The sequence below is a fragment of the Bos javanicus genome, chromosome 3 (genome assembly GCF_032452875.1).
Source record: "Bos javanicus breed banteng chromosome 3, ARS-OSU_banteng_1.0, whole genome shotgun sequence".
Lineage (NCBI taxonomy): Eukaryota > Metazoa > Chordata > Mammalia > Artiodactyla > Bovidae > Bos > Bos javanicus.
In genome coordinates this window covers 91,911,158-91,938,799 of record NC_083870.1, presented here as the reverse complement: position 1 = coordinate 91,938,799, position 27,642 = coordinate 91,911,158, and the positions used below count along the sequence as shown (strand labels likewise).

General features: G+C 52.1%; 3 protein-coding genes across 13 annotated transcripts in view; 1 reads left to right on the top strand and 2 right to left on the bottom strand.

Moving 5' to 3' along the window:
* The window catches only part of ACOT11 (acyl-CoA thioesterase 11), a 53,946-nt gene extending 35,211 nt beyond the window's left edge, over window positions 1-18,735 (top strand). For 6 of the 11 annotated variants that reach the window (XM_061411838.1, XM_061411837.1, XM_061411841.1 and 3 more), the window contains 9 exons: window positions 1,859-2,015; window positions 3,147-3,266; window positions 4,663-4,807; window positions 6,426-6,481; window positions 7,389-7,455; window positions 7,773-7,856; window positions 8,801-8,934; window positions 10,116-10,247; window positions 10,936-12,563. In XM_061411838.1, coding sequence (XP_061267822.1) covers window positions 1,859-2,015; window positions 3,147-3,266; window positions 4,663-4,807; window positions 6,426-6,481; window positions 7,389-7,455; window positions 7,773-7,856; window positions 8,801-8,934; window positions 10,116-10,247; window positions 10,936-11,227 — 1,187 coding nt within the window. In that variant the 3' untranslated portion in view covers window positions 11,228-12,563. Of the gene's footprint in view, window positions 1-1,858; window positions 2,016-3,146; window positions 3,267-4,662; window positions 4,808-6,425; window positions 6,486-7,388; window positions 7,456-7,772; window positions 7,857-8,800; window positions 8,935-10,115; window positions 10,248-10,935 lie in introns of all 11 variants that reach the window. The other 5 variants (XM_061411839.1, XM_061411834.1, XM_061411835.1 and 2 more) reach the window with 4 other exon arrangements.
* Window positions 12,690-19,592, bottom strand: LOC133244545 (protein FAM151A-like). The gene is made up of 5 exons (XM_061411843.1): window positions 19,331-19,592; window positions 17,675-17,899; window positions 14,751-14,890; window positions 13,832-13,975; window positions 12,690-13,440 (listed from the first exon to the last, which is right to left on the bottom strand). The coding sequence occupies exons 1-5, from the start codon at window positions 19,558-19,560 to the stop codon at window positions 12,767-12,769; spliced, it is 1,413 nt and encodes a 470-aa protein (XP_061267827.1). The 5' UTR covers window positions 19,561-19,592; the 3' UTR covers window positions 12,690-12,766.
* LOC133244546 (protein FAM151A-like) lies at window positions 19,412-27,483 on the bottom strand. Its single transcript, XM_061411845.1, has 4 exons — window positions 27,197-27,483; window positions 25,675-25,821; window positions 20,642-20,794; window positions 19,412-19,490 (listed from the first exon to the last, which is right to left on the bottom strand). Exons 1-3 carry the CDS (start codon window positions 27,309-27,311, stop codon window positions 20,673-20,675), a joined length of 384 nt encoding a protein of 127 aa, XP_061267829.1. The 5' UTR covers window positions 27,312-27,483; the 3' UTR covers window positions 19,412-19,490; window positions 20,642-20,672.
* Window positions 27,484-27,642: the final 159 nt, after the last annotated feature.

Below are 27,642 nucleotides of genomic sequence, written 5' to 3'. Positions count from 1 at the left end.
TCTCTGGTTCCTCTGCCTTTTCTAAAACCAGTTTGAACATCTGGAAGTTCACGGTTCACATATTGCTGAAGCCTGGCGTGGAGAATTTTGAGCATTACTTTACTAGCGTGTATGATGAGTGCAATTGTGCGGTAGTTTGAGCATTCTTTGGCATTGCCTTTCTTTGGGATTGGAATGAAAACTGACCTTTTCCAGTCCTGTGACTACTGCTGAGTTTTCCAAATGTGCTGGCATATTGAGTGCAGCACTTTCACAGCATCATCATCTGCCAGGATTTGAAATAGTTCAACTGGAATTCCATCACCTCCACTAGCTTTGTTTGTAGCGATGCTTTCTAAGGCCCACTTGACTTCACATTCCAGGATGTCTGGCTCTAGGTGAGTGATCACACCATCATGATTATCTTGGTCATGAAGATCTTTTTAGGACTTAAAAAAAAAAAAAAAAAGCATATGTTGGGTTGGCTAAGAAGTTCATTTGGGTTTTTCTGTAGGATGTTCCCTCTTTTGGCCAACTCAGTAGACAGGTAGCTAGATAGGTAGCTAGATTGAGATAGCTCTAGGGATAAAAAGATAGAGATAGGATAAAAAGCAAGACTCTCTTCTACCCCAGAACCCAGGCTCCTCCAAAAAGGCAGCTACTGTTACTCATTTGGGGGCCATCTTTCCAGAAGTATCTCCTGCAATTTATGCATAAAAAACAAAGTGAAAGTGTTAGTCCCTCAGCTGTGTCCAACTCTTTGCGACCCCATGGACTGTAGCCCACTAGGCTCCTCTGTCCATGAAATTCTCCAGGCAAGAATACGGGAGTGGGTAGCCATTCCCTTCTCCAGGGGATCTTCCCGACCCAGGGATCAAACCTGGGTCTCCTGCACTGCAGGCAGAGTCTTTACTGGCTGAGCCACCAGGGAAGGCATATTAATGCATACTACCTCTCATTTCAACCCTCTCTTCTTTCCCCATAGGGGAACGGTAACTTCTGTCCCATATCTTGCTCCTTTCCCCTTAAAAGCATATCCTGCAGATTGTCTTGTGCCAGCACACAAGATCTACTTTGGACTGGGAGGATTTTGACAGGTGGAGAAATGAAGCAAGGTTTTTCTGACAGAGGACTCAGGCTGGGGGCAAAGGTCTAGAGGGTAACCTTGGTTTTGTTCTCTGATCTCCAGACAATGAGAATGCAGAGTCTTCCTGGAAACCTAAAGGAGGCAATTTTAAGACCCATCAAGGATAGTTCAGCCACCCAGAGTGGAGAGAGAGCAGGCAGAAGTAGCGAACCCCAGTGAAGGCAGTGAGCTGTGCTCTAGATTCCACGTGCCCTATTTATGTGGGGCCTGAAGGCCATGGCAGGCCCAGCTCTTCCTATGGTCGTCAAGGCCCCTGGCACCATCCATCCCACTGCAGCCCCTGTGGATCCCTCCTGTTGTGACAGCCCTTCTACCCAAGGGTCAGTCTAGATGCCTTGGACTGGCGTCTGGGCCCTTGTCTGAGCCTTATCTGTGCTGTCCCTTTACTTGTCCTCAGCTCCAGCTAAGCCAGGGTCTCGTTGCTCCCTATGACTGTCCTGCCTGTCTGGTTTCCAGACCTTGGCTCAGGGCTTCAACTGCTCTCCTCCCTGCCTGTGGCATCGCTGAGTAGCCTGCACACCAAGCGAAAGACCTCCTCTTTCACAGGCCTCACCCAACAAGCCCTCTCCCCCTGGGAGATGGGAGATACATGGCACCTCCTTGATGCTGAGTGAATAAGAGAAGCTGTGTGGAGTGGTGGTGGCGGGGGGGGAGGGGGGTCCTGGGCTGCCCGTGGCAGGGTCTGCCCTCAGGAATCTTTTCACCTCCCTCGCTTTATCCCTCCTTGGTCAGATCTGGAGAGCAGAGATTGTAGCCACATGGTGCCGGCCGAGAAGACCCGGGTGGAGAGTGTGGAGCTGGTCCTGCCCCCCCACGCCAATCACCAGGGCAATACTTTTGGGGGCCAGATCATGGCCTGGATGGAGAATGTGGCCACCATTGCAGCCAGGTGCCTCCTCTTCTTTCTTCCCCTCTTTCCCTTGGCCGGTTCTCTCTGGGGCAGAAACCCTGACTTGGTGCTGGCATTCAAGGCTTCAGAAGCTCGACTGTTCTTATAGGGTAAGCTGGGGCCTTCAGACCCAGGGGACCAGAGAGGAATGATTTTCTGTGAGCTCGCCAGGGGAAATGTCAAGCCCTCAGCCAGCACCAGGGCCTCCCCTTGCCCTGGCTCTGCCCACTCACTTCCTGGATTTTATACTCTTTGCAAAGCAAGCCATTTGCCTTTCTCCTTCCCACCCACCCCACCATGCTCCCAGCCCTTGTCTCCCCTCCTGGCTGACCTTCCACCTTGTAGCCCCACTATTCTTTGCTAAAATCCTGTCTGTCCTCTAAGAAGCCTCTCTAACTGTCCCCTTCTCCCTAAAGGTGGAAAGAATTCCTTCCCTCTCCTATAACCTCTGTACCTCTCTTGGACTTGTTCTGCCCCAAGTATTGGAGCATATTTTTGTAGTTATGATGACCGACATTTATTAATTGACACTGTCATACCTCCACGACTTTGTACTTGCTGTTCCCTCTGATAGGAGTGCCTTCCCGAACCCTTATCCTCCTCAGCCAGGCGAATTCTTCACCCTTTGGAGCCTAGCTCCAATGGCCCTTCCTCTGTGTTTACCTTGTGGATATAGTACATAAGCAATGCCATTTTGGGCAGCCCAGGCTATGAGTGCAATAAGATCTCAGAGGAGAGTCAGAGTGTGGATAGTCAGGGAGGGCTTCCTAGAGGAGGAGTAGGTCAGCTGGGCCTTGAATGACAAGTAGCTTTGGGTAAGGGGAGGGCTTCCAGGTAGTAGGAACAGCAGGTGGTAGGATATAAACATTGAGAGGAAAAGGTTTATTGCAAGCCCTGCTCTTTGTCACCTCAAATTCAGCTTTTTTTCCAGCTACGCATGTAGACCTCAGTATTCTAAGCTGTGAGATGGGACTTTAGTTCTCTTCCTCTGGGTGCAGCTGTCACTGGGTTGGGTGGGAGTGGGTGGGCCAGAGGGTGGTGCGTGTGGCTCTGGGCAGGGTCTGGGGATGGGGGCAGGGAGAAGCACTGGAGGGTGCTTTGTCCTGTCCCCTGACCCCTGGCCTCCTCCAGCCGGCTCTGTCGTGCCCACCCTACCCTGAAGACCATTGAGATGTTCCACTTCCGGGGTCCATCCCAGGTTGGGGACCGTCTGGTGCTCAAGGCCATTGTGAACAACGCCTTCAAGCACAGGTGAGGGGCTGGGATGGGTGAGACGGGGCCCCCTGGGACTGAGGGCTCTTCCTGACCTGAGAAGGGACATTACCTCAAAGTGCCAGGAACCGTTTCCCCTGTAGACGAGGTCTCCGGGGTCTGAAGTCTGGCTGCTGGGTCCCTGCACCATCACTAGGATCCACTCTGATGTTCCTCCCCTGGGCTTCCCATCCTGCGTCACACCACGTGCTCTGTGTCTTGGGCTCTCTCGCTGGCTCCTGCCTCTGACCCTGCCACACTGTGGATGCTTGGGTCACGGGGCACCTCTTGCCAGCGTTCTGTTGTTTATCGAACCCTTCCCGACCCTTTTCCTAAAACTTGAAATAGTTCCCAGAGCCCTATCTTTGTAATGGATTCTGATACCCCCACGAAAGCTTACTTAGAGTATGCATCTCTTTTGATGATTTCAAAGATGTGATTTTCAGTAATATGTAGTCATTAACAGGGAGGGATCAAGAGCCAGGCTGCCTGGGCTCAAATGTGGCTTACCTCTTAGCATCTGTGTGGCTCTGGGCGAGTTACTTAACCCTCTGAGCCTCAGTTCTTTTGAGAACCGGGGCTCACCACAGCTACCTCATAACTGTGAGGATTAAATGCGGAGTTACTGTTTAATAGTATAATGACAGAGAGAACGTTCACTGAAGGTCAGCCATTGCTGCTGCTATTATTATTATTATTATTATCATTTTACTATTCCGTCTGATAAGCACACATTCTGCTGTTGTGCAGAGCAAAAAGTCCTGAACTAGGATCTGTGAGGCCTGGTTTCTAGTGCAGATTCTCTTCCTGACTGTTGTGTGACCTTGGGCGAGTTAGTGCCCTGTTCAAGGTATTGATTTCCCCATCTGCATAAAGTCTGCATTCCTAAGTGAGGGGAATGGAGGCAGCTGCTATTTTATAATTCATCGAGACAGTCGGAGATACAGAGACAGCGGCAACTGAGCTGTCGGGAGCACGGCAGTGAGAGCACTGGTGAATATGTTTATAATGAGCATTTTCTCTAATTAGGCCCTGCCCCTCCACCTCCTTTATGTCTTTCCATAACCCTTTATTTTTACATAAACATATTTTATAGAGACATTTGTTTCCCCATCCCCTAGCTGTTAATGCATGAGAACCTGGACTGCACAGGTTTATTCATTTCTGTGACCCCCAGAGACGAGCATGGGTCAGGGGTGCAGCGGGTGCTGTGTAGACATTGTTGAAAGGGAACGCTTCTGAGTTTCCTGCCCAGCGGTCTCTGATCCAGGCTGTGGGATCAGAGCAGGAGTGTGTGTGTGTGTGTGTGTGTGTGTATTCACATGCACACATGTGTTGGGGAGGGGTGGCCTTGGGAAGGTCTGTCCAGCTGACAGCATCCCTCCTTCCCCCTCAGCATGGAAGTGGGCGTGTGCGTGGAGGCCTACCGCCAGGAGGCCGAGACCCATCGGCGGCACATCAACAGTGCCTTCATGACCTTCGTGGTCCTGGGTGCGGATGACCAGCCTCAGATGCTGCCCTGGATTCGGCCCCAGCCTGGGGTGAGTGCCCCACTACCAGCCCCCTTCCCCCTCTGCCCAGGGGTGACAGGACTGGGGAGCACAGGCCCAGCTCTTTCCTTCTGCTGGGGCACAGCTTGGCCCTGAGTGCCCTGCTGTGACCCCCAGGGCTGCTCCTTGTGCTTTTTGGAAGAACTTGAACCGTGTGTGTGGGCCTCCCTCATTGCTGGGCGTTAACCGGCACTCCTGAGCCTGCAGAGCTGTAAAAGCACTGGCTTTGGGGTCAGATGTGGGTCGGACCCCACCTTGGCCACGTTCTAATGGGTGCCCTCTTTGAGCTTCAGTCCCACCTTTAAAGAGGGCATATCTGCAGTTCCTGCCTTGTAGGACTGCTGGTGAGACACTGATCCTGTGCCTGACTGAGTGGCAACTGCTCTGACCATGGTGACAGGGGAGCAAAAAGGGTAGGGATGAGAGTCAGAGACCAGGGGTCCAGGCTGGCTCTGAAAAATGTTCCCTTGTGCCTCCTGAGGGCCAGGCTCGGGCTTGCTTCCAGGGGCCAGGGAGTGACCTTGGTGAGGTTGCCTCTTCTCTCCCAGAAGGTCCCCTGCCCTGCCCGCCGCACAAGGCTGAGCATGTAATGTGAAACCTCTGCTCTAGAGCCCAGTGTTGGGCAGTCAAGACGGGTGGTGGGCAAAGGAGCGGGCAGCCTGAAGACAGTGGGACAGGAGACAGACTATGATCGCCTTTCAGGTCTTTGCCAATAAACGTCCATGAGTGAGGAGACGTTAGTTAGAGGTACTAGTTCAGAGGTGGGCTCCGGGCTAGGACATCTGTGTTCTGTTCCTGGCCACACTCCTTAGCCCCGTAACCTTGGGTGAGCCACTTAGCCTTTCTGTGCCTCAGTTTCCTCCTCTGTAAAATGGGAATAGTACTGGGAGTTCCCTGATGGCCTAGTGTTTAGAATCCCAGGATTTCATTGCCATGCTGTTGCTGTTGTTCAGTCACTAAGTTGTGTCTGACTCTTTGTGACCCCATGGATGATCGCATGCCAGGCTTCCCTGTCCTCCACCATCTCCTGGAGTTTGCTCAAGGTCATGTCCATTGAGTCGGAAGTGCTATCTAACCATCTGTCCTCTGGCACCCTCTTCTTCTTTTGCCTTCAGTCTTTCCCAGCATCAGGGTCTTTTCCAGTGAGTTGACTCATCACATCAGGTGGCCAAAGTATTGCCAGGACCCAGGTTCAATCCCTGGTGGGGGAACTGAGTAGCTGCAAGCTGCATGGTGTGGCCAAAATAAAATAAAATGGGTGTAGATGTAGTGCCAAACACAGAGGGTTGGTATAAGACTTAGGTGAAGTTTTGTGTGGAAAACACTTCAGAAGCGTGCCTGCTGATAGCACGTCCCCTTTCATGGAGGACGAAGCAGGTTTAGTGAGGGCGGGTGGTGTTCCCAAAGTCAGTCACGGGTGTGAGGGGAAGCTGGGGCTGGGCCTCAGTGACCGGGCACTGCGCTGTCCAGGCTGCCCCTGTGAGACTGAAGTCCGCTTTAGGACTGCAGGGAGGGTCTTCTTGGGCCCTCTGGGGAAGGAGGGCAGGCGGTAATAGGGGCTGGGGGAGCTGGTTGTCCTGCCCACCACAATCTGGGCTCCTCTCCCCAGGATGGCGAGCGACGGTACCGAGAGGCCAGTGCCAGGAAGAAGATCCGCCTGGACAGGCAAGTGGAGGCCAGGAGGTGGGAGGGGACACGGCTTCAGTTCTGTCTCAACTCCCTGTCTGCTCCCTGCCTCTGGGAACTCACCTGTCTTTGGTGCTGCCCCCGGGCTGGGCGTTTACATCCAGACAGTCTCTGGTCTTGGCCTCATGACACAGTGGTCTTACCGGCCCCTTATACAGGTGAGGATGCTGAGGACAGAGGGATTAGGTGTCCATGGGCACACAGACAGGAATGATTGGCAGAATGAGAATTTGAACCTGGGCAGGTGTGGCCAGTTTTACATCTTGTGTCCCTCCCATTGATTCCGATGATGCCCATTTTGGAGATGAAGAAAGACTCTGAGAGGAGGTGAACAATTGCTTGTGATGCAAATCCAGGTGTGAATGATTGCTACCAAAGCATGAAAGTACTGTAAATGCACCAGGGTTTACCATCTAATGTTAATAAGAAAAATGTGCATTTAGGGAGGGGTTTGGCAACCCACTTCAGTACTCTTGCCTGGAGAATCCCATGGACAGAGAAGCCTGGCGGGCTACAGTCCATAGGGTTGCAAAGAGTCAGACACAACTGAGCCACTAACACACAATATGCCAAATGCTGTTCTCCTCCTGATGACCCCATGAGGGAGCAGGTGTGACTACTTATCCCATTTTACAGATGAGGACACTGAGGCACAAGGGTGAAGTCACTCAGGCAAGGGTTACGGGTCTACACCTTTCCCTGCAAGCCCCACCTCTGAGTGTGCGTGTCCTCAGCTGCTGTCTTCTGTGTGCCCAGCCAGTCTCCCTGGCCAGATAAGGGTGCCTCCCACCCTGCTGGGCTGAGCACAGGGCCTGGCACCCAATAAGCCTGCTGAGAAGAGGTGGGCCCCAGAGGGACCAAGGTTGTCATCTTCCCTCTCTCCCAGGAAGTACATTGTGTCCTGTAAGCAGGCGGAGATGCCCCTCTCTGTCCCCTGGGATCCTAGCAACCAGGTAAGGCCTTCTGCTCTGTGCGGACAGCTTTCAGACCTGTCGGGGACCCGCAACCCTCCCTTCTTGGAGGAGGCCCAAAGGGGACAGGATACTCTGCCTCAAGGCCAGCCTGGTGAGCCAGGGCCTTTCCCGTGTCCCCCTGCTTGGCAGGAGCCAGCTGAGGTCCCAAGGTGGGGAGGAGTCTGGCCCAGCCTGGGCCTCCCTTCCCAAAGCCCGGGGCTCCTTCCTTCATGTGCAGCTTCCTCTCCACACATCAAAGTGGCCCTGGCACGAGCCCCCGAGGAAGGGGAGGGTGAGGCTGCTCTGTGTCTGGGCAGGTGTACCTGAGCTACAACAACGTCTCCTCCCTGAAGATGCTTGTGGCCAAGGACAACTGGGTGCTGTCCTCGGAGAGCAACCAGGTAGCGGACCCGCCCTCCCAGCTTTCCTTTCTCCTTTGAGCAGCCAGAGGTGTTGACCGTGAGCTGAGAAACCCTCTTGAACCACTCAGGTCAGAGGGGGGCTTCCCTAAAAGGCCCTGGGAGAGCTGTGAAACCACCCCAGTTATAGCAGCACGCCCGCCCCCTCAAGGCCTGGCGTGGCTTGGCTGGGGGCTGGGGGCGAGGGTGGGCTGAGGGGGGCTTGAGCTCTGCCACTTCTGCCTGTGTCCTGGGGTGGGTCACCTCCCCACAGTGACATCAGTGGCTAGATGGACGCCTGGCTCTGAGGATCCATTCTGGTTTCGCGTTAGTTACTGCTTCTTTATCTTTTTATTATTAAAAAGAAAATGTTTGATATTTTTAAAAATTGAGGCATAATTTACATACAGTAAAACTTCCCCTTTTTAGTGTGTAATCCTGCTAGTGTGGAAAACACATGAAGTTACATCATCGCGACAGTAATCAAGATACGGAGCATTTCCATAAACCCCCAATTTTTCTGTCTCCTCTGTGATCAAGCTTCTTCCCTCCCAATCCCTGGAAACCACAGACCAGTTTTCCGTGCCCTTCGTTCTGTCTGTTTGAGAATGTCCAGTAAAGGGAGTCGTGCAGCATGTAACCTTTGACATATTTCCTTAGGCACAGTACATTCACTTGTGTGAAGGGATGAGTGTGTTCCGTTTCACGTCAAGTACCATTCCATCTGAATAGTGGGCTTATCCATGAAGTCCCTGCTTCCTCAGACACCTTCCTATCCACTTGTGCTGGATCTCCCATTTTTCACGGGGCTGCCACCGAGGCTCAGAGAGGTTGAGTCACTTGTTCACAGACACACAGCAATCAGTGCGGCCCTGACTTCCAGCCCGGGTCCCCAGCACAGTCTGAGGAGGAGACGAGGGAACGAGGCTGCCCTCTGTCCCGTACAGGTCCGCCTTTACACTCTAGAGGAGGACAAGTTCCTCTCCTTCCACATGGAGATGCTGGTGCACGTGGACACAGCCCAGGCCTTCCTGCTGCTCTCTGACCTCCGCCGGAGGCCCGAGTGGGACAAGCACTGCCGGTGGGTGCCGGAGGGCGGGGGTACAGGGGAGTGGGGGTCGGGGAGGGGGCCCCGAGGGGTCTCCCCTTGCTGAGCCATCCCCCACTGCTCTGGGCCCCTTGCTGGCTTTTATCTAGGGGTGGGTTATGGGAGGGCAGCTGCTATGGTTATATGTTAGGTGAGTATCTGAGTCATGGGTATTCCAAGCCCTCAGGGAAGGGACTGAGCCTGGAATTGGAGGTGGGGGCCTGGCCCAACTATGTGACCATGGGCCAGTCATGTCCTTTCCGGGCCTCAGTTTCCCTCCTCTTAAAATGGGTCCTTGAGTTGTGGGTATGTATTTGCACATAGGGATAGATCAGTGGTTTTCAAACTGAGTTCTGCCTTCTGAGAGGGGGCTTGGGGACTACTTGGGGAGGTGGTTGGGAAGTGGAGGGCGTGGGTGGGAACTCCTCCCAGACTCAGGGTAGCTCAGACAATGTCCAGTTTGCTTAATTTGCCCAGCTTGCCAACTCTTCATATGGATATGTGAAGGGAAAGTGGCAGGTTTGGACATGTCGTGTCTCTGCGAGGATGTTCTTGTGAGTGTGTGTTGGTATAAGCCTGGGTGTGTCTACCTGGGCACATGTATGTAGTGTACCCGCGTCTGAGGAGCACAGCTCTGGCACCCAACCTGTGCACATCCCAGACCTGCTTCCTTATTAGCTCTGTGGCCGTGGGTGAGTTATTTCTCTGAGTCCCAGCCCCTTCATCTATTAAATGGGGATACTCAGAGTACCAACTTCATGGGCTGATGTGGCGTTAAAGGAGATAATACCTGAAAGCTCTTAGAACAGTGCCTGGCACAGTGGGCACTCACTAAATACTCAGTATGGTTACTAAATCATCACACATCTGTGTATTGCATTTGCACCGACACAGACATCTGTAGTACTGTGTGTGCATCAGTGGGTGTCCATGTGTTTCTGCACGTATGCCCACAAGTGGGGTTTATTTGCTTGTGTACGTGTCTGCAAGCCCAGGTGTGTATGTCCCCTTTGGCCAGGCTTTTCTGCCCTCCTGTGGTCCCTGTTGAGCAGTCTGGGGGTGATACATCCCCCAAGCATGTGCTCAGGGTGGCTGAAGCATGGGGGCGGGGGAGCGGCTGGGTCAACCCTGCTGTCGTGCACGGAGCCTCTGTGACCCCCGTGGACTCTGCACAGGAGCGTGGAGCTAGTGCAGCAGGTGGATGAGGATGATGCCATCTACCATGTCATCAGCCCTGCCCTCGGTGGTGACCCCAAGCCCCAGGACTTCATCATCCTGGCCTCTCGACGGAAGCCTTGTGACACCGGGTGCGTGCATGCCTGCCTGCCGGGCTGGGAGGTGGGCGGGTTCATCTTCCTCCCCAGGGAGGGGACATCCGTGTACAGTCAGCCCTCTTTCCAATGGCCTCAGGACCTCAGCGTAAAATTGGTGGCCGTGGTCTTACTGTGGGTAGAATGGAGAACAAGAGGACATATTGCCCTTTCCGGTCACTCATGCTCTAAAGCAGGGTGGTCTCTGTCCTTGGTGTGGTGAGGGTGCCTTGCCCCAGGTCACGGACAGGCCAACTCTCACATGGCCCATTCCTTGGCCTCCAGCCTCTGAAAGCCCCATGTTGCCTGAAGGGTGGTAAGGCTCCCGGCTGCACCAAGGTGAGGATGCTGGAGAAATGGCATCACCTGTGGTAGAGACAGGCAAAAAGATGAAGCAAGGAAATCCAAAGTACAGCACTGCTTCCCCGGGCCGGGGGAGGGAGGCGGGGAATGTTTCCAGAAGGTCCACAGTACAGTCACCCTGGTATCTGGTGAGTTCAGAACTGCTCACCCACAGAAACTTCCTGTCTAGAACCTCCTTTGCAGCTTGACCTGGAGCCAGGCTGTGTGCCTTAGACTCTGGTGAGGGCATCCCTGCAGCAGGGCCCTGATCAGTGCTGGAGGGGGCTTCTGGAAGCTGCCCTCACCCTTTCCCATGCCCCCTCTGCACACTTCTTCCATACAGGGAACCTTATGTCATTGCGCTGAGGTCAGTTACGCTGCCCACACACCGCGAGACCCCAGAGTACCGGCGTGGGGAGACTGTCTGCTCAGGCTTCTGCTTCTGGCGCGAGGGGGACCAGTTAACCAAGGTGAGGCCTAGTGTCTCCTTTCCCTTCCCACCCAGATTCACCCCAAAGCCACACTTGTGTCCAGAGCTCAGCGCTGTCCAGACCTCAGCACTCCCACTGGCCAGTAAGCTCTCTTCCAGCTGTAGGGAGCCTGAGTATCAGGGCCTAGAAAGGAGCCTTCATTAAAACCTAATCTGTGCAGATACAAGTCCGAGGACACAGTTGAACCAGGCCTGTGTGTTAGTTGCTCAGTCGTATCCGACTTTTTGCAATCCCGTGGACTGTAGCCCGCCAGGCTCCTCTGTCTATGGGATTCTCCAGGCAAGAATACTGGAGTGGATTGCTGTTCCCTTCTCCAGAGGATCTTCCCAACCTAAGAATCGAACCCTGGTTTCCCGCATTGCGAGCAGATTCTTTACTATTTGAGCTAAAACTCCATCTTCTTACTTATGTACCCCTTTCATGTCTAGGAAGGCCGTCAGGGCCCATGAAACTCATCAGGGCAGTCAGTGTTACCTGGCTGGCTGAAAGTGGGCTAGCTGGGAAACTCAGTGCCCCTTCCTCAGATCGCAGTGGCTATTAGGGCCCTGAGACACCCCATGTAGAGACTTGGACATTTGCTAACTTAGTGTTCCCTGGGGTTATTCTAACTGCTTGCTGCAGATTTGCTGACAAGGGCTTAGTCGTGTCCTATTCTGCCACACCATGGACTCTAGCCTGCCAGGCTCCTCTGTCCATTCTTTCTTTTCCAGGCAAGAATATTGGAGTGGGTTGCCATTTCCTTCTCTAGGGGATCTTCACAGCCCTGATATCAAACCCTGGTCTCTTGTATCTGCTGCATTGGCAGGTAGATTCTTTACCACTATTGCCACCTGGGAAGCCATAATCTAATGGTAGCACCTTCATTTAAAGGAGTTTTATGCTTGGCTCTGGAGACCTAGCCTTCTAGACCTTCCGGGCTAGAGAGGGGAGACACGATGACAGTATAGTGTGTGGTGACAGAGGGAAGCCAGGGTTGTCAGCCCCAGAGGAGGGGTCAGGAGAGTAAAGCTACAGGAGGTCACGCCTGCCAATCATGCAGTCCTCAAAGGCCCCAGGTGCTGCTGGTATTTGCTGCCTTCCTAGCAGGTGACTGGGCTTCCATGGTGGCTAAAGACAGTAAATAATCTGTCTGCAATGCGGAAACCCCAGTTCTATCCCTGGGTCAGGACAATCCTCCAGGGAAGGAAACGGCAACCCAGTCCAGTATTCTTGCCTGGAGAAGGCCATGGACAGAGGAGCCTGGAGGGCTACAAGTTCATGTGGTCCCAAAGATTTGACACGACTGAGGGACGAACACACAAAGATGCCAACTGCCTGTTTCATGTCCACTCAGTACCCTCTACTGCCCCCTCCCCATCCTCCCTGGGTGTGGCTCCCCGTCCTGCAGGTGTCCTACTACAACCAGGCCACCCCGGGCGTCCTCAAGTACGTGACCACCAATGTCACCGGCCTCTCCTCTGAGTTCTACACCACCTTCAAGGCTTGTGAACACTTCCTCTTGGACAACCGGAACGACCTGGCCCCCAGCCTCCAGACCCTCTAAGCATCCTCCCTGGCCACCTCACGTCCACTCCCACTCCATCCTACCCCAAGGACATGCGTGCAGTGCACTGAGGAAGCAGAGGCATTTATTCCTTCCTGCCTCCCCGTGGGAAGCTGGGGTCCACCAGGCCACCTGGGTGCTCAGTGTGTGCCAACATCCGCCAGCAAGTCTTGGCGGTAGCTCTGGGGTAGCCTGTAGTAGACTCGGGTCTTCTTCACGGCCCTGGCTGCCAGCAGCGCTGCCCGCACAGATGCATAGAGGCCCCGGCCAGGGCTGTGTTCCACCGTGACCGTGGCCCGGGGAGAAGCTTCCAGCAGCCGGGCCACGACTCCAGCAGGGCTCTGGGCCAGAGGCCCAGCCTGCAGCTGGAAGGACACAGGTTGCCAGAGGCCCTGGCAGAGCTCCAGCATGTCTGTGAGCAGCTGTTCCCTGTAGCCACTGCCCAGCACTTCCTCGGGCCAGCCTGGTGCCACTGTCACATGGGGGAACACCTCGGCCACAGCTGTAAGCAACTCCCTGCCAGTCACGTAGCCGGGGACCATGAAACTCCCGTGGGAGACTGTGGCCCCGACCCACACAGGCCTAGACAGGTGGCCAAGGGCAGAGAGGGTGGCCAGCGTGGCCAGGGATGGCCGCAGGGCGGTGGGCTCTGCTATGTGCACGTGGATCCCCCAGCGTCCGGGGTGCGTGGCCAGCTGCTGCAGGCAGGACTCCAGTGTCAGGGCACGGCCATCTGGGGTGCGGACGATGGGCACAGGGTCCCCAGCTGCAGGCTTCTGGAGGCCCACATCCAGCAGGATCATGCCTTCTCGGTCTGGAAGAGGTAGTGGAGGCAACAGTGTCTGGGGTTAGGGTTATCATGGGGTGTCAGAGGCCCTTGCTGAAGTTAAAGGGACAGCAGGAGGTAATGGGGTCTGTTGATTGGATCTGGGCTCCAGGTGGAAGGGCTGCTTTGTGAATGTGCCTGGGGCTCATCAGAATGGCCCAATGAGCCGCTAGCTCAGCTCTGAGGCCTGTGCCCGCCTCTCTTGCAGCACCATGTGACTGAAGCCTCACAAATTCAAATGCCAGGAGCCCCATACTTTTGACAACACTGCTCCCCCACCTTGCAGCTGCGTTGCTATGGTAACAGAGACCTGAGGTAGCTTCCCCGAGGTAACCCTTGCAGTTGAGCTAGGAGCACAGGGGCTGCAGGCAGACCTTACCTGGGAGCTGCACTGTTGCTGTGCTTCCATTGCCCTGGATGTCAGGAACCAGCCACTCCACGCTCAGACCCTCGTCCCCAGGGTGCTGGAGAGCAGGGATCAGGCTACCCCCGGTGTAGTAGCTTGGCTTCCGTGAGGTATTCACTGTGGGTCAGATTGCCAAGGTGGAGAGGCCACCAGTCACGGAGGCCTTCTGTACACCATGAGTCCTCTCTAAGCCTCACAGCAAAGTTCCAGGGAGCTGGAGTTCCCTGTTGTGTAGATGACGGGTGACTTGCCCAAGGTCCTACAGCCAGTGGGCAGGGTTGCTGGGATTGGAGCCTGATGGAGCCAAGTCAGTCAGGCCCCAAAGCTGGTATTCCTCCCCCTCACCTAGATGGCTCCCAGAGCAGGAATGTTGGGTCTGATGGGTCCCCTTGAGATGGCCTGATTGCAGGCTCTCCTCGGTTTGGAGTTAAGGGAACAGGGGCTTTGGACAAAGGGACAAGCATCATTGATTAGCAGGTACAGTGGAGGAGCCGTTCTCTGAAATGCTAGAGCAACCCTCAGAGGAACTGTACTGCAAGAGGAAGCATCTTGCAAGGGGAACCCTACAAGGGGTTTGGAATTTGCTGTTTCCAGTAGGAGCTGTGCCACATTTAAGCTGAACAACTTTGTATTAATTATGTAACTGTTTTGAACCTCAGTTTCTCTATCTGTAAAATGGAATCTCTGCTTCATGGATCTATGGAGCTTAGCATTCCATCCCAGGGTCTGGCATACAATGGATGCTTCAAATGATTCCTTTCTCCTATCTCACGTAGGATTTTTCCCTTTCATTGGCCTTCCCCACCGAGCTCTGCTCCCATATCTACTAGGTTCTGCCCTGTGCAGAATCCACCCCACCACCCTTTCCCACCCTCCCGAGACCCCTCCCTACTGGCACGCTGCTTGAACTGAGACAGGAGAGGCTCAAAGAGGTCATAGTAGACTTGGTGGGTGGCGGTGTTGTCTCGGATATAGAGGAGGTCGTCCACTGTCACGGGGTCCGAGGCGGACTGCCACATTGTCAGGCTGTACCTGGGGTCCAGAGAGCCAGCTCAGAGCCTGCCTGGGCCCAGCAGCCCTCAGCCCCTCTCCCATGCTCAGAACTGAACCTGAGCTGGGGGGGAGGCCTTGGGAACCCTGACTGAGGGCAGCGGCTAAGAAGGAGGGGAGATGGACTGACCTGCCTCCCCACTTGGAGTGTCTATTTGTGGGCCCTCTGTTAGGAAAGAGGACCCACAAAGACACATTTTAGGAATCAGTGAACTAAAATGGATGGGAATGGGCGAATTTAATTCAGATGACCATTATATCTACACTGTGGGCAAGAATCCCTTAGAAGAAATGGTGTAGCCCTAATAGTCAACGAAAGAGTCCGAAATGCAGTACTTGGGTGCAGTCTCAAAAATGGCAGAATGTTTGTTTCCAGGGAAATCCATTCAATATCACAGTAATCCAAGCCTATGCCCCAACCACTAGTGCCGAAGAAGCTAAATTGAATGAAAAAAGGATGTCCTTTTCATCATAGGGGACTGGATGCGAAAGTAGGAAGTCAAGAAATACCTGGAATAACAGGCAATTACAAACTGAGACAGGCAAAGGCTAACAGAGTTTTGCCAAGAGTATGCACTGGTCATAGCAAACATCCTCTTCAACACAAGAGATACTCTACACACATACATCACCAGATGGTCAATACCGAAATCAGATTGATTATATTCTTTGCAGTCAAAGATGGAGAAGCTCTATACAGTCAGCAAAAACACACTGACTATTGCTCAGATCATGAATTCATTGCCAAATTCAGACTTAAATTGAAGAAAGTAGGGAAAACCACTAGGCCATTCAGGTAAGACTTAAATCCCTTATGATTATACAGTGAAAATGACAAATAGATTCAAGGGATTAGATCTGATAGAGTGCCTGAAGAAATATGGATGGAGGTTCGTAATATTGTACAGTAGGCAGTGATCAAAACCATCCCCAAAATGCAAAAATGCAAAAAAGGCAAAGTGGTTGTTTGAGGAGACCTTACAAATAGCTGAGAAAAGAAGCGAAGGCGAAGGAGATTAAGAAAGATATACCCATTTGAATGCAGAGCTCCAGAAAATAACAAGGAGAAATAAAACCTTTCTAAGTGAATAATGCAATGAAATAGAGGAAAACAACAGAATAGGAAAGACTAGAGATCAAGAAAATTAGAGACACCAAGGAACCATTTCATACGATTGGGCACAATTGAGGACAGAAATGGTATGGACCTAACAGGAGCAGAAGATATTAAAAAGAGGTGGCAAGAATACAGAGAGGAAAAAAAGAATCACAGAAAAACTATACAAAAAAAAAAAAAAAATCTCGATGACCTGGATAACCACGATGGTATGATCACTCACCTAGATCCAGACATTCTGGAGTGTGAAGTCAAGTGGGCCTTAGGAAGCATCACTATGAACAAAGCTAATGGAGGTGATGTGATGGAATCCCAGTTGAGCAATTTTAAATCCTAAAAAATGCTGTTAAAGTGGTGCACTCAGTATACCAGCAAAATTGGAAAACTCAACAGTAGCCACAGGACTGGAAAAGGTCAGTTTTCATTCAAGTCCCAAAGAAGGGCAATGCAGCCATGAAATTAAAAAACACTTGCTCCTTGGAAGAAATGCTTTCACAAACCTAGAGAGCATATTAAAAGGCAGAGACATTACTTTGTTGACAAAAGTCCAGATAGTCAAAGCTATGGTTTTATCACTAGTCATGTACAGATGTGAGAGTTGGACCATCAAGAAGGCTGAGTGCTGAAGAATGGATGCTTTATGAACTGTGGTGTTGGAGAAGACTCTTGAGAGTCCCGTGGAGACCAAGGAGATCCAATCAGTCAATCCTAAAGGAAATCAGTCGTGAATATTCATGGGAAGGACTGATGCTGAAAAGCTGAAGCTCCAATGCTTTGGCCACCTGATGTGAAGAGCCGACTGATTGGAGAAGACCCTGATAGTGGGAAAGATTGAAGGTAGAGGAAAAGGCGACAACAGACGATGAGGTGGTTGGATGGCATCAGTGACTGAATGGACATGAGTTTGAGAAAGCTTTGGGAGGTGGTGAAGGACAGGGAAGCCTAGCGTGGTGCATTTCATAGGGTCACAAAGAGTCAGACAAGACTCAGAGACTGAACAACTTAGGAAAGAGATAGGGACAGAAGAGATGGGCATGGGGGAGGGGGTGCAGCTTGGATTAGAGGTCAGGTATGAAGGGGGAAGGGAGTGGCCTCCAGTGGGGAGAGGCTGAGGAGGTGGTGCTGGGCAGCTGGGACCAGTGCAGAGTTGCGGGGGAGGGTGGGCTCCACCAGTCCCACAGAGCTATTGGGGCAGAGGCTACAGGTGTAGTCTGTACACCCTCAGAGAATAGCTGGCTCCCAAGAGAGGAAGCTGTGGGAGGCAAATTGCCTCTCAGTGTAAACACTTTCTGGAACTTCCCTAGTGGTCTAGTGGGAAAGACTGTGCTTCCACTGCAGGGGTTGCTGGTTTAATCCCTGGTGGGGACCTGAAGATCCCACATGGTGTGTAGTGGGGCCCAAAACAAATAAGCAGAAAAAAATAAACACTTTCCACTGGACAGGCTGCCTCAAGTGATAGCTACCCATTACCAGAGGTATACAAGCAGAAAGCAGGGACACTGTAGAGAATGTGAGCACCAGCAGAGGTTGGGCCAGATGATCATGAAGACCCTTCTAACAATCAGCATCTGAGATCTTGCTGGGGATTCAAGGCCTGGGAGTGAGTTTGGAGGGAGAAGGGGCCAGGGCAAGGGCCTGGGCATTCTTACCTGTCAGATTGGCCAAGCAGCCAGCTGAAGTGGGGCCAGGCAGCCCTGACCATGACAGCCCGTACGGGGAAGGTCACCTTCTGGGGCACTGCTCCCACCAGCTCCTGCATCTTCTCCACCATGGCCCGGGTATATGTCCCATCTGGGAACAAGGGCAGGTACAGGGTAGTCCAGCCTGGAGACAGGGTTGCCTCAGGATACTTCTCTTGGACCAAGGCCAGGAACCTGCAGAGAATCAGAGATGCTGGTCTTTAGATCCCCTTCCTCATCTGGGTTCCCATCAGAGTGCTTGGAAGAGGCAGGATCTATCACATCTAGATATTAGAGCACAGTCCTGAAGCACATGTTGGCTTGCTCAAAGTCCCATGTTAGGGCATGGACACTGGAGCCAGTGAGGCCTGGGTTTGAGTCCTGACTATGACCTTGGGCAGCTCACCCAACCTCGTTGATTCTTAAAAAGTGGTATCCTTTCAGGCAGGACAGGGCTTCTCAAACATCCCCATGTGGATGAGGAGGTGCATCCAATCCCCAGGTGTGGGATCTGTGCTGCCAGCTGTGAGAGTCTCTGAATTTTCAGATATTTAAAAATGTCATTCAAATTTTGAACTCTTACAAATTTGAATAGGCACATAATATTACCCTCTCCACCTCGCAGATTGACTCCAACGTTCACTCCAAGAAGATCAAATCTTGGGCCACTAGCTACATTTTCAAACTGCTGCTTTCCAAATGCACCACGTTAAAAACTAGATAAATACTGGGTGGATGTATTGTTAGCTGACTGGTTGGAAAGATGGTTTAATGATGGATGGGTGGATGGATGAATGGAGATGGACAGTAGAGAGCTGGAAGTTAGAGTCAGAAGACCTGGCTTTGTATGGTTGCTCTGCCAATAGATGTAGGCAGGTCATTTAACGTCAGTGAGATAATTCCTGTATTACAAACTAAAAATAATAGTACCTACCTCATTCTCATTGTAAGAGTTAAATGGTACTTTACAACTAGACTACTTAAAACAATGCGTGTGACAGATAATAAAAATTCAACAGATTGAGCCTCAATTATTGTCTGCTTTCTTATCTGCAAAACGGTGAGAAAAAAATGCTCCTAACCTGGCATTTCTATGGGAAGATGAACTTAGATATATTCTCTCCTTTCATGCGGCCCTCTGTAAACTTGAGTGCACCATGCAGCTGGTACTATGTAAGTGCTGTTGTTGGCAGTACTGGGATCTGGGGGGCAGCTGGGGGGTGGGAGGGGAGGCTGGGGAAGGAGTTAGTGCTTCAGACTTTTCTAGCAGGCCAAGGCTTGCCCTGGTCACTGTTTGCCATCCAGGAATAAACATTATAGTAAGGGGACAAACCCGTAATCCACCAGTGATAGCCTTGTGAAATCAGGACTGTTAGGAGAAAGTGTGAGGGAGGGTCCTCAGCAGCCTGGGACATCAGGGAAGTTTCTGGGGCAGGTAATGGCTGGTTTAGCAGGAAATGGTGGAAAGGCATTCAAGGCAGAGGGAACAGCATGTGTGAAGGCTCAGAGGTCAGACGACATGGTGTGGCTGGAGGCAAACTCAGCAAAGGTCCCCTGAGCACCTGCTGTACCCGATGTTGAAGGAAACAGACTGGACACAGCTGGAGCAGAGAGGCAAACACTCACTGTGTGGCATTGACTTCTATTGAGAGGCCCACATTGGGACCCCTCTGGATGTCAGCATTGATCCACACAGGCCTTCGAACTTTCCCCTCCTCTGTCAGCCGCCGAAGGAGGTCCAGGGAGGGGCCCACAGCCTTGATGCTCTTGAAGTCTAGCTTGATGCCTGTAGGGAGAGGGCCAAGGGCTTGGGAAACTGGTCCCTTGTGCTCAAGGAAGAAGGAAACAGAAGACATGACTTCCTGGGACAGAGAGGAGGTGTGGTGTGTGTGTCAGGGGTGGGAGGGAAGACAGGGCCGGAATTCTGGGTGGGTGTGAAGAAGGCTTCAATGAGAGAAAGGACTTGCCTGTGTAGGAGTGATGTTCCATCCCTCATCCCCAAGGGGAAGAAGCAAATGATGGCTAAGGGCTTGGGACTTGGGGCTGGTGCAGATGCCAAGCATCTGATGAAAAGGGACTGTGATTCTTGGACAGGCAGACTTAGAGGGTCCAAAGCCACACAAGCCTAAAGAGCAGGAGATGAGGCTGAGGAATTAGAGTCAGTTGCTCAGTCGTGTCTGACTCTTTGCGACCCCATGGACTGTAGCCCAGATTCCTCTGTCCATGGGATTTCCCAGGCAAGAATACTGGAGTGGGTTGCCATTACCTTCTCCAGGGGATCTTCCCCACCAAAGGATTCAACCCAGGTCTCCTGCATTTCAGGCAGATTGTTTACCAGTTAGAGAAGGATGTTGAAAGCCAGGCCAAGGAGATCATAATTTGTCCTGAGGACAATGGGGAGCCATGGAGGGTTAAAGCAGGGAGTGACTTGACAGTTGGCACTTTGGAAAGCTCAACCGGGTAGGGGCTTGGTAGACTTTGGAGGTAGGAAGCCAGTGAGGAAGGAGGTCTGGGAGAAAGATGATGTGAGTGGGACTGGATCGCGGGTAGGGTTCAGGGTTAGAATTGGCAGATGCAGCAGCTAAGTAGCTGCAGGGGATGAGGGAGAGGCATTAGGGTGATGCCTGGATTCTTTTGGTAACTGGCAAAGAGACATGGGAGGGGAAGGTGGAATTGGCTTTGAGCATGTTGTATCCAGTTCATGGATTCAGGGGGCCTGAATGCTCATGTTTGGCCCTTTGCAGCTTACCCTGCGTGTTTACTCCCTCGTTTCACCCATCTTCCCTGAGCCCAGGCCTCTAGATTGGTCTGGAAAACTGAGGCAAAGAGCAACTCTTAATAGGGATTGGGCTTGTCTCCTAGTGGAGCAACCCTTGCACATGTGGTCTGAGTACTGGAGGGCTTGGCAGCTGGGGAGGAGCTGAGAGAAGTCCTTACCCTTCTTGGAAGAGGCCAGCACAGCCTCCAGTCACTGCTCTAGGGTGTTGTCGCTGTAGATGGCTGGGGGGTGCGCCATGATGGGGACTCCTGTCTCGTTGACTGTGCCGAGCCCTTCTGTTGTGATGTCTGCCTCCAGGACCATGACGTTGCCTGTGAATGAGGACAAACTCGATCAGTTCCTTTTTTAAATCTATTTTCTTCATCAAAGTGTTACTCATTTATTATAGAACATTTGGAAAATATAGAAAAGCAGAAAGGGAAATATTAACCCACATTTCCATCCATTTTTATAATTTTTACACAGTTGAGACCACTCAGTATTTATAATTTTAATCTTTTCTATGTGTCACTTAAAAAAAAAAGCTGCAAAAGCCCTGATTGAGGGTGGTCACCCTGTTTCAGTTAGCTACTCCCCCACCTTTCCTGAGACATTTCAGTAGTCTCTAAACTTTTGCTACTAACAAATAAGGATGCATATTTTTTTTCTGATTTTTCTGATTATTTTCTACCCTGACTTGAGGAACTTTAGTCAGGGCCATGCGGGGTCGTTTCTTTGGTTGTTTTCTAGTTAATTATTTCTGGTTGCTGGTAGCAGACTTTCTCTAGTTCTGGCAAGCAGGGGCTGCTCTTCACTGCTGTGCCCAGGGTTCTCATTGCCGTGGCTTCTCTTGTGGAGCACGGGCTCCAGGCGCACTGGCTCCAGTTGTTCCAGCTGCAGCCTCAGTAGTCCCAGCTCGTGAGTCAAAAAACTCACAGGCTCAGTAGTTGTAGCACATGGGCTTAGTTGCTCCAAAGCATGTGGGATCTTCCTTCCTAAACCCTGGATCCAGTGGATTCTTATCCACTGTCGTTGTTCAGTCACTAAGTCGTGTGTGGATCTTTGTGACTCCATGGACTGCAGCATGCCAAGATTTCCTCTCCTTCAGTGTCTCCCAGAGTTTGCTTAAACTCATGTCCATTGAGTCAGTGATACCATCTAACCGTCTCATCCTCTGTCGCCTCTTTCTCCTCTGGCTCTCAATCTTTCCTAGCACCAGGGTCTTTTCCAATAAGCAGGCTCTCTCATCTGCTTATTGGAAGCCAAAGTATTGGAGCTTCAGCTTCAGTCCTTCCAGTGAATATTCAGGGTTGATTTCCTTTAGGATTTTCTGGTTTGATTTCCCTGCAGTGCAAGGGTCTCTCAAAATTCTTCTCCAGCACCACAGTTTGGAAGCATAAATTCTTCTACCTTCAGCCTTCTGTATATCACCAGGAAGGCTGCAGTATCATTTTTAAAGCCCATATTATCAAATTACTGTCTAGAAAAATTCGTGTGACTCATATGCCTGCCAGAAGTACATAAGCTGGTCCATCTCTGGGCACCCTTAAGGGCACTGAGCGTTGTTATTGTTTTTGTCTTTTGAATGCATATAGTTAACTCCTGAGGTGGCTGTGTGATACCCATTGGGAGAGTTCAGTCCAGGAGGGAGTCAAGGACTTTGAGTGCGAAGCAGGCTGGCAAGAGCAGGTCAGTTGCCCTGCTGACCGAGGAGTGGAGTGAAGCCTGGGTGGAGTTGCTATGAGTGCCTGGTCCATCACAGATAGTTGGCATCAGAGGGGCCTCTTCTGTTTTGTACTTGCAGCCCTGCTACCCTCAAAGTCCACTCACCTATACGTGATTGTGTTACTTCTATTAAAAATTCAACAGCCCTGGCTTTAGTCCTGAGAATCCAATCCGAATGCCTGCCCATAGTCTGTGAGGTCCTGTAGGACCAGGCCTGGCAAACTTTGCCCTCTCACCTCGAGTCCCTCTCTCCTTCAATATCTAGCTTCCATCCACTCCTGTTTCTCCAACATCAAAAACTACCCAGGAACTGTTCAAATGCAAGTTCTGCTCAGCAGATCTGGGGTGGGGCCCAAGACACCTACCAAGCTCCCCAGTGATGCCCAGACTGCTGGTCCACAGACCACACTTGGAGCCTCGAAGCTCAGATATCTTGTCTCCCATCTCTGGGCTCCTACACCTGGCTGTTGCCATGGCAACACTCTTCCCTCCACAGTTTTACTAGGCCCCCTCCAGCTCGTCTGTGGGTGTTGGCTTAAAATATCAAGGAGGCCATCCCTAAACCACACAGTCAAAGTCAGGCTGACAGCTGATCCTTTGAGCGCTCAGCCCCCATGTAACTAACTACTCATATAGCACCATCCTTCCTGAGCCTGAGGGCTAGGAGCAGGCTCCAGGTCTGTGGTGCCCATCACTTGGATTTCCAGTGCCAAGATGGTACCAGGCCTAAAAAAGGAGCTTCAGAAGTGTTTGTTGGATGGTACAAGACTGGCTAAATGGATGATGGAGAAAGCTGAGATCAGGGACTTCCCTGGTGGTCCAGTGGCTAAGACTGTCTTCCCAGTGCAGATGGCATAGGTTTGGTTCCTGGTCGAGGAACTAGGATCCCACAGGCCTCACAGTGCAGCCAAAAGAGAAAAAAGTTAAGTTCAACCAGCCCAGGTCCAGAAAAGTAAAAGAGCTTGCACAAAGTTGCAGAGAATTTTTGCAAATTTCTCTAAGCCTAGGTGTCTGGATTTCCAGAAGGGAGAGGAAGCTGAGTGCCAGGCTGTCCCCAGCACTGTTTCAGGCACTTTGCACTGTCCCATTTCATCTGCATATTATATCTCTGGCCCAGTGCTCCGAAATCTTTGGTGTCCTCACTGACAAGATGGGGATGAATCTCTCTGGGCTTTAACTACAGCACGTGGACATAAATTATGTTGTATTAAAAAATAAAAATTAAAAACAAAAACAGGTTGTAAACTGTGAAGGGCTATATGAAGGTAACTTTTATTTCTATGTTTTTTTGTCTTAACTTGGTTACTGAGGAATGCTGAGGGATCCAGAGGGGTTTGGCGCCCAGCAAGGCCCAGAGAAGTCAGGCCCCAGGTGGGTAGCTGGGCAGCTAAGAGGGTAGCTAAAGAGAATGGGTGCTGAGAGGTCTCCTTCCCCATCTAAAATGGGCCAGGTCCGGTCTGGGGAAGGTGGCGGTACACTGGGAGGGAGCCAGGGCTGGAACCCAGGTCTCAGTCCTGGTGAGTCTCTGAAGCTGCTGCCTTGCTTGACCTGCACCAGCTGCCTCCCTTGAGATGCTGGTAGCCCCTGAACTCAGGACCGCGTCTCACTCGTTTCTACACCTCCTCTCAAGCTGGGTGCAGAGCAGGGGCCCAGCGAATGCTCAGTGAGGGGGACTAAAGATGGATGGACCTAACCTGCCTCCTTGTGATCAGCACCTGGACCCAGCTTCCTCCTGCACGGCCATTCACACCTGTTCGGGGCCTTCCAGATCCTGAATCTGGGAGCCAACTTGGGGTGGGTGTGGGGCGGTGGGGTATGAGGGAAGAGGAGATGAGGGAAGATGCATGTTCCTTGAGCTACAGTAGGAACCCTGGTCCTAAGGGATGCAGACAAGTGAGGAGTGCTGCTCTCCACAGGGAGCTCACAGGAAGTTCCCAGGCCCTCCCTCCCTCCCCACCCATGAGCTCTACATATCACATCCCGGAGTAGGAGCACCACGGCTCCTTGTGCAGACCCTGAACCCAAGACTGTCAGCTTCCAGTCCCTGCTATAACACTTGCAAGCTGTGTGACCTTGGACAGGTTACTTGACTTTTCTGTGCCCCATTTCCCTCATTTACTAGAGGTAAATAATAAAATATCCGTTGTATTGCATTCACTGTGTTTTAATTATCATCTACATGGAGTAAATTACTCCATTAGTCTGGGGTATTCCTATTGTTTCAGCATAATTACTAATAATGACCTCTTTCATGACCAAAAGTGCCCTGGTTTCATCCTACCAGTCCATATTTGGCAGAGGAAGTGGTTTGAGCTGCAGATGGGTGAAGTCACTTGTCCCAAACCACTCCTTTGGTAAATGGTGAAATGTAGAATTTGAGCCCACTTCTGTCTGCCTCCCAAGCCTTTGCTCTGGCCCCTCCCATCCACATAGATGTCCGGTGTGACTTCACCAGTCTAACTCTGGCCTACCATTGCTTCCCCTCAGGATCCCTACCCCAGCTGTGGAGCCACCCTCCTCCCATAGACCTATGGAAGGCCTCAGGTCCTTCCCACCCCTGTGGCTATACTGACTGGTTACTCTGCATGCTCCACATTATTGGGCACCACCTATTTGGGGCCCTTAGCTTTCTTCTTGGCCAAGGTCACAACTTGGTGGGGCCTGATCCCTATCTGCTGCCCCAGGACCTACCTGAGATGAGCCTGGGGCTGGCAGAGCCTCTTTGCCTTCCCTCAGGCCTTATCTCCCAGATAAGAGTCCTCACTCTTGCCAGGGAGTTCTCTAGCTCCTCCTTCTCACCCAAGTCTGACCATTAGCCTCCGAATCCTGAAGCAGCAGCAGACTGGCTCCACCCAGCCTGCGGAAGCCCTCCCTGCTGCTGACCACCAAACCTGCCTCCTCCAAGAAGTCTCTCTAAGGACTCATTCATTCATTCAGCAAACCTTTCCCTGTCTCTTACTCCCAGGCCCCCTGTGGTGACTCTGCAGGAGGTAAGAGCCAGAGGCCTTGAGCCTGGGTCTTGTTCTGCTTCAGACCTACTGCGTGACTGTGGACAAGACCCTCTCCCACTCAGGATCTAACTTCCCTAAAATTGAGGGTTTTGGGTAGAGCAGTGGTTCTCAAAGTGTAATCCTGGGCTCACAACATTAGCACCACCTGAAAACTTACTAGCAATGCAAATTCTCAGGTCCCACACCAGAGCCAGTGAATCTGAAACTCACTTCTGAAGAGTGCATAAATTTGGGGCCCCTTCCCTTCACCTTGAAAAGATGACAGCAAGATATGACCTTGGACCCAGACATCGCCCTACAACCTGAGCCAGTCACATAACCAGTGAGGCCTCACTTTCTCAAGTGGATGATGGCAAGAACGCGGCCATACCCATCCTAATGCTACCTCACAGGTAATGCTGTGAGCCTCGCCTCCACCCTCCCTCCATCTTCTCCGCCTCTGCCCCAGCCTGCCCCATCCTGGCAACTGGACTTACTGCTGAGGGCAGCCTTCATCTGCTCCTTGCTGTTGGCAGCGTGGTACCAGGTGACCAGCAGGCCATCCCTTTGGCTGATCTGACCCAAGCTTAGCAGGTAGTCCAGCATGTCTGCGTCAGAGCGGCAGGTCCCATCCTGTTCACAGCCTGGAATCAAGGCCAAGGAGGCCGTTAGCATCAGTTCTTGCCCAAGCCCAAGGCTCTTGTCTGTACATCCTACTAACCCTCTCTGGGCCCTGGGGCCATGTCCAGCCTGCCATCTAGCATAGACAGTGGACCCCAGAGTCGTCAGTGCTGTGAGAGAGAAACATGTGGGGTCCTGAGCACAAGGATGCTCTGGGCCAGCCTGGGGACATTGGAAAGTTCACTGATAAGGGAATATTTGAGGGAGACATAGAAGGATGGGTGTGTAAATTTAACCAAGAGAGGGGACTAGGTTATTCCAGACAGAGAGGAAAGTATAAGAAAAAGGGTTGGCCATAGGAAATGTGGTTGCTTAAAAGAATGGCCATGCTCTGGTACAGATACAGAGAAGTGAGATAGGACAAGATTGGAAAAGAGGGCTGTGATCTGGTTGTAAAGGACCCTGGGTGCCAGCAAAAAAAATGGGGTGTGTGCTGGAGATAGCAAACAAGGCTGTGTTTAGAAAGTGCTCCTTAGTGGCAGGGCGAGCATGGATTGGCGAGAGCAGGCTGGTGGCAGAGACTGTGTGGGAAGGGGCAGGCTGAGGCAGGGGTCCAGCAGGAGAGGGGGAGCAGAGAGGTTAGGGTGAGCAGGAAATGGAGATAGAGGATGGGAAGGAACAAGCCTCGAGGCACAGGACTCTTCAGTCAGGAGAGGAGGCTGCTCCCAGGTCCCCATGTGGATGGAAGGCCCTTCATCAGGAGAGGGTGCTGGGGTATGAGGGTAAGTTCAGCCCAGTCCACTGAGCTTGTGATGCCTGAGTGACCTCATGGAGAGTTCATCTGGGAGCACGGAAGGATAGCTGAAGCCTGGTAAAAGAGGAAGGGAAACAAAGTTAATGAGACTGTTTTTTGGAGATCAAATCTTGGTGGGCTTGGTGATGGGAGAGGCAAGTAGAACTGTGGATGGAGGATGTCTTGGTAGTCAATTCGAAAGGAAACCAACTCTGAACACTCATTGGAAGGACTGATGCTGAAGCTGAAATGCCTGTACTTTGGCCACCTGATGAGAAGAGGGACTCACTGAAAAAGACTCTGATGAGGGGAAAGATGGAAGGCAGGAGGAGAAGGGGATGACAGAGAATGAGATGGTTGGATAGAACCATGGACTCAAAGAACATGACTTTGACCAAGCTCTGGGAGAGAGTAAAGGACAGGGAAGCCTGGTGTGCTGCAGTCCATGGGGTCGCAAAGAGTCAGAGACAACTTAGCAACTGAACAGCAGCAACAATGGGGAGGAGAGCAGAGGCCAACAGGGCTGTCGATGGGGACGGAACCTTATGGGGGCAAAGAGTGAGGGATGGGGAAGAAAACCAGATAGCACGGCTGGGGGCTCCTACCTGGCAGGATGGTGTGTTTCTGCAGCAAGAAGCCCATGATCATCGCAGTGGCAAACACCAGAACCGCAATGACACCACCGACAATGGCCCACTTCCAACACCCCTTGTTTGCCATGATGACCCTCTGAGGGGAATACCCCTCAAAGGGCAGAGTCTCCTGAGGCTCTGAGAGCTGGGATCCAGAGGGAGGAAGGAGCCTTGACAGCGCTTAAATCTCCTCCTGGCAGAACAGCTCCTGCAGGCATGGAATGTCCCAAAAGGCAGCTTTGGAGGCCCCGCCTACCTCCCAACCTCCTCCTCCTCCTCCGTCTCTTCCAGGATCTTAACAGGTCAAGCAGAAAATCCTGCCACCTCCAAAATGACCTTTGAGCACAGTAAGAGACAGCAGCAAATATTAGATGGAGCCCACCGCTGCCGTCCCCCACCAGCAACCTGCTGCCTGTCTG

Coding starts and splice junctions, on each gene's coding strand:
- LOC133244545 (XM_061411843.1), bottom strand. CDS start 19,560: ATGTCTTCTGTTTCCTTCTTCCTTGAGCACAAGGGACCAGTTTCCCAA. Junction 14,891..17,674: donor CTGCTTGGCCAATCTGACAG/GTAAGAATGCCC, acceptor TCTGGACCCCAG/GTACAGCCTGACAATGTGGC. Junction 13,441..13,831: donor AGCAACAGTGCAGCTCCCAG/GTAAGGTCTGCC, acceptor TACCTCTTCCAG/ACCGAGAAGGCATGATCCTG.
- LOC133244546 (XM_061411845.1), bottom strand. CDS start 27,311: ATGGCAAACAAGGGGTGTTGGAAGTGGGCCATTGTCGGTGGTGTCATT. Junction 25,822..27,196: donor GAAACACACCATCCTGCCAG/GTAGGAGCCCCC, acceptor CCTTGATTCCAG/GCTGTGAACAGGATGGGACC. Junction 20,795..25,674: donor GATGAAGGCTGCCCTCAGCA/GTAAGTCCAGTT, acceptor CCTCATTCACAG/GCAACGTCATGGTCCTGGAG.